This window comes from Pteropus medius, unplaced genomic scaffold, assembly GCF_902729225.1.
Source record: "Pteropus medius unplaced genomic scaffold, Ma_sr-lr_union100, whole genome shotgun sequence".
In the NCBI taxonomy this organism is placed as follows: domain Eukaryota; kingdom Metazoa; phylum Chordata; class Mammalia; order Chiroptera; family Pteropodidae; genus Pteropus; species Pteropus medius.
This window is the reverse complement of record NW_024351540.1, coordinates 15,383-19,170: the sequence shown is the minus strand read 5'-3', so window position 1 is coordinate 19,170 and position 3,788 is coordinate 15,383. Positions and strand designations below refer to the sequence as shown.

The 3,788-nt window shown below is 49.9% G+C and overlaps 1 protein-coding gene across 1 annotated transcript; it reads left to right on the top strand.

Annotated features, from left to right (window-relative positions):
* The first annotated feature begins 1,369 nt into the window (after window positions 1-1,369).
* Window positions 1,370-2,754, top strand: ERICH4 (glutamate rich 4). The gene is given in 3 exon segments (XM_039842955.1): window positions 1,370-1,702; window positions 1,704-1,958; window positions 2,462-2,754. Coding segments are annotated over 3 exon segments (558 nt in total). The 5' UTR covers window positions 1,370-1,645; the 3' UTR covers window positions 2,708-2,754.
* Window positions 2,755-3,788: the final 1,034 nt, after the last annotated feature.

Sequence of the window (3,788 nt, the reverse complement as noted above, 5' to 3'; positions counted from 1 at the left end):
AGCACGATAATTTAAGATAGTATTTGATAGGCAAATAAAACCAGGCAATATAATAGGAAGTGACTGGGGTTGTAGGGCCATCAACGAAAGCCTCTCTGAAGAGGTAACATTTAGGAAGAGGTGAAGGATAAGAAGGAAACAGCCATTCAAGGGTCTGGGGTAAAGAGTTCCAGGCAGAGGAACAGCCAGTGCAAAGGCCCAGAGGTGGGAACCATCTTGCAGAGAGAGGCGGGAGACGGGGTCAGAGAGGTGGGCAGGGAACTGACTGCGTGGGCCTGGTAGGATTTTAATCCTTTCACATGTCACTATCTGATTTACGTTTTGTAAGGTCATTTCTGCCAGGTTGAGAATGGACCTTAGAGGGCAAGATGGAAGCAGCGGGTAGCAATGAGGCTACTGCAGTTTTCCAGACGAGATGAATGGGGACAAGAGCAGAGACGGGACCATGAAAATGGTGAGAAGTGCTCGGATTATGAGTCTGTTTCGAAGTTTGAGGCAACAGCTCCAGAAACCAAAAGGATAGTGATGCCACTCATAGAGATGGCGAAACTGGGGAAGTAGCAGTTTTGGAAGGGCAGGTGTGGTAGGCGGAATGTGCCTTCTACCCGCCTCAAATGTCACTGAAACCTGTGAATATATTACCTTACACGGTAAAGGGAAAACATGATAAAGTTAGAAATCTTGAAATGGGGAGATGATTCTGGATAATCAAGATTGGGCCTATGTAATCAATGAAGGTCTCATAAGATGGAGGCAGGAGAGTCAGGCAGTACGGGATGTGATGGTAGGTGCAAGAGGCTGGAGTGATACAAGCAAGGAGCTGTGAGCCAATGAGTGCGGGTGGCTTCTAGAAGCTGGGTAAGGCTAGGAAATAGGTTCTCCCCTAGAGCCTCCAGAAGGAACCCAGCCCTGTGAACCCACTTCAGACTTCCGACCTCTAGAACTGTAAGAGAATAACTTGGTGCTCTTTTAAGGCACTAAATTTGTGGTAATTTGCTACAGCAGCACCGGGGAACTAATACAGTGGGGTAGGTCCCAATGGAGAGCTGTGTTAGGGCCACATTTACCCTGAAATGCCTGAGAGAACCAGATGGAGATGCCGAGTGGGGGTCTGGAGCTCAGGAACGAGGTCAGAACTAGAGTCTGAGACTTAGGAGCCATTGACACACAAATGAAGGCTGAACACCCTGGGCCTGATGGAGGGCCTCCAGCAGAGGGACACCACAGTGCGTCCATCCTTTTCCCTGGCAGGGCCCACGCTGATGGTGGCAATGTCTGTGGGCAACTCTAAGGAGCAGAATTGGCTGCTCAGCTACGGGCCAGCAGCTTGGACACTGAGGTGTCCTGGCTGAGGGATTGTTCTCTTGGGAGCCGCTCCTGGCTCCTCAGGCCCACTGGTGAGGGAGCCCTGGGATGGCCTGAGTGGATAAGACAGGCAAGGACCACGGTGGGCAGTGGTGAGAAGCGGAGGAAGGGACCCAGGAGAGGGCAGGATGAGGACAGATACAGAGCACAGTGAGGGGTGGCGTTCGACCTCCACCAAAGGGGCTGCAGTTGGCCCCTCGTGAGCAGAGTTGAGGTTGGACTTCAGAAAGAAAGAAGGAAAAAAACCCACGCACATGAGGCTGCTGATTCTCACTGGAGAATGGACTTTGGGACGACATCTCAGACCCTGCCCCGCTCTTTCCGCTGCCCTTTACTCCTCCCACCCCTCAGATCCCCAGGGGGCTGGGTCACTCTGGACCTTGCTACTTCCTGCTCCTGGCAGCCACTGCTCAGAAACTATGGAGCTGTGGAGGCAGCTGAGGCAGGCTGGACTGCTGCCCCCGGGGCTGGGCCCACCCCCTCAGGCCCTGAGAGGTGTCCCCCCAGCAGGGAGAGCTGGCAAGACCCTGGTGTCCCTAGGGGCAGACACTGGAGGTGCCAGGGAAAGTCTGCTGTGGATCTGGGAGGAGCTGGTGAGTGAGGGGTTTGGAGGGGCAAGAGATAGGGTTGGGGCGGGGAGAGAATGAATGACTGACTGACTGAATGAATGAATGAGTGGGAATGAATGGAAATAGAAAGGACCAGAGACTGAAAGACAGGAATTGAGAGATGGGAATAGAGAAATAGAGGCAGAAATAAATAGAAAGATAGATAGATAGATAGATAGATAGATAGATAGATAGATAGATAGGCAGGCCAGGGTGATCAGACATCACCTGGGGGCTGGTGGAGGGTGAGGAACCTGACCAGGTAAGACGGGAGAGTATTCAGGTGTAGAAGATGGGAGGTTCTTGCTAAATTTGAATTTTACAGGGACATGCACAGATGGGCGTAGGAGAAGGTTTAGGAGCCTGACAAAAGTTTGGTCAAGCAAAGAATTTTTGTCAAGATTTGAGCTGGGACTTGCTCCCACACAGGTTGTGGGGGCCCTTGCCCTCTGGGGTGCGAGGCCCTGACTCCCCCTTCCCTCCTGCAGGAGAACCTCCGTAGAGTGGATGTCCAGCTGTTAGGCCAGCTGTGCAGCCTGGGGCTGGAGATGGGGGCGCTGCGGGAGGAACTGGTCACCTTTCTGGAGGAGGAGGAGGAGGAGGAGGAGGAGGAGGAGAAAGATGAGGAAGATGAGGAAGATGAAGAGCCCTCTGGGAAGCAGGAGGAAGGACACGTCGGGGCCTCCTGCTCAGCTTCCAGCCTAGGCCTCCCGGACTTTGAGATGACTATCTGAGGCCTTCTGGGTGTGCTTCCCATTGGCACATGAATGAGATGCAAATTTATGCAAAGAAGAGGGGATTTGCAGGTCAGATCAACCCACCAATGGTGTTTTGGAACCAACACGTGTTCTTGAGCAAGTGCTTTTCTCTGAAGTTGTCTGCGATGAGATTCAGGGTTTGACCTGTGAGCTGTGGGCTTGTTTGAAAATGATGTGGGAAGTTTGCAGAGAAACCGTGGTTGTATTTGCAGAAGAGCTGTAGGTGTATTGCAGGGGGAGATGTGGGTCTTTGCAAATAGGACAGAGGTGAGTGCAGATGAAGTTTTAGATCAAGGCCATACACTGGCCAAACGTGGCTTTCGAGCACTTGAACTTGGCTAGCCCCAATTGAGGTACAGTGTGAGTGTAACGTGCAGGCTAAATGCTGAATTTCAAAGGCTTAGTATGAGAGCAAACATTTCAATAATCTTGAAAATTAATTACATATTGAAATAATATTTTGAATATAGAGGGATACATAAAATATTACTAAAACTAATTTCGCCTGTTTAAGATTTTTTTTTTTACCGTGGTAAAATATACAGAACACTAAAATTAACCATTTTATTTTTAAGTGTACAGTTCAGTAGTGTTAGTTAAGTACATTCACATGGTTGGGCGACCATCGCCGCCATCCACTCCAGAGCTCTTTTCATTTTGCAGAACTGAAACTCTCCCCACTAAACGACTCCCCGTTCGCCTCGCCCACCCGCCCCCGGCAACCGCCCCCGGCAACCGCCTTTCTAGGTCTCTCTATACATTTGTCCACTCTAGGAACCGGATACAAGTGGGATCACATAGTATTTGTCCTTTCGCGTCTGGCTTATTTCATGTAGAATAATGTTCCAGGGTTCGTCCATGACATAGCATGTGTCAGAATTTTCTTTTCTTTTCTTTCTTTAGACGGAATACTATCCCCTTGTGTGTATATTCCACATTTTGCTGATCCATTCTTCTGTCCATGGACACTTGGCTATTATGAATAACACTGCTATGAACACGGGTGTATAAATATCTGTTCCAGTCCCTACTTTCAATTCTTTTGGGTGTAGACACA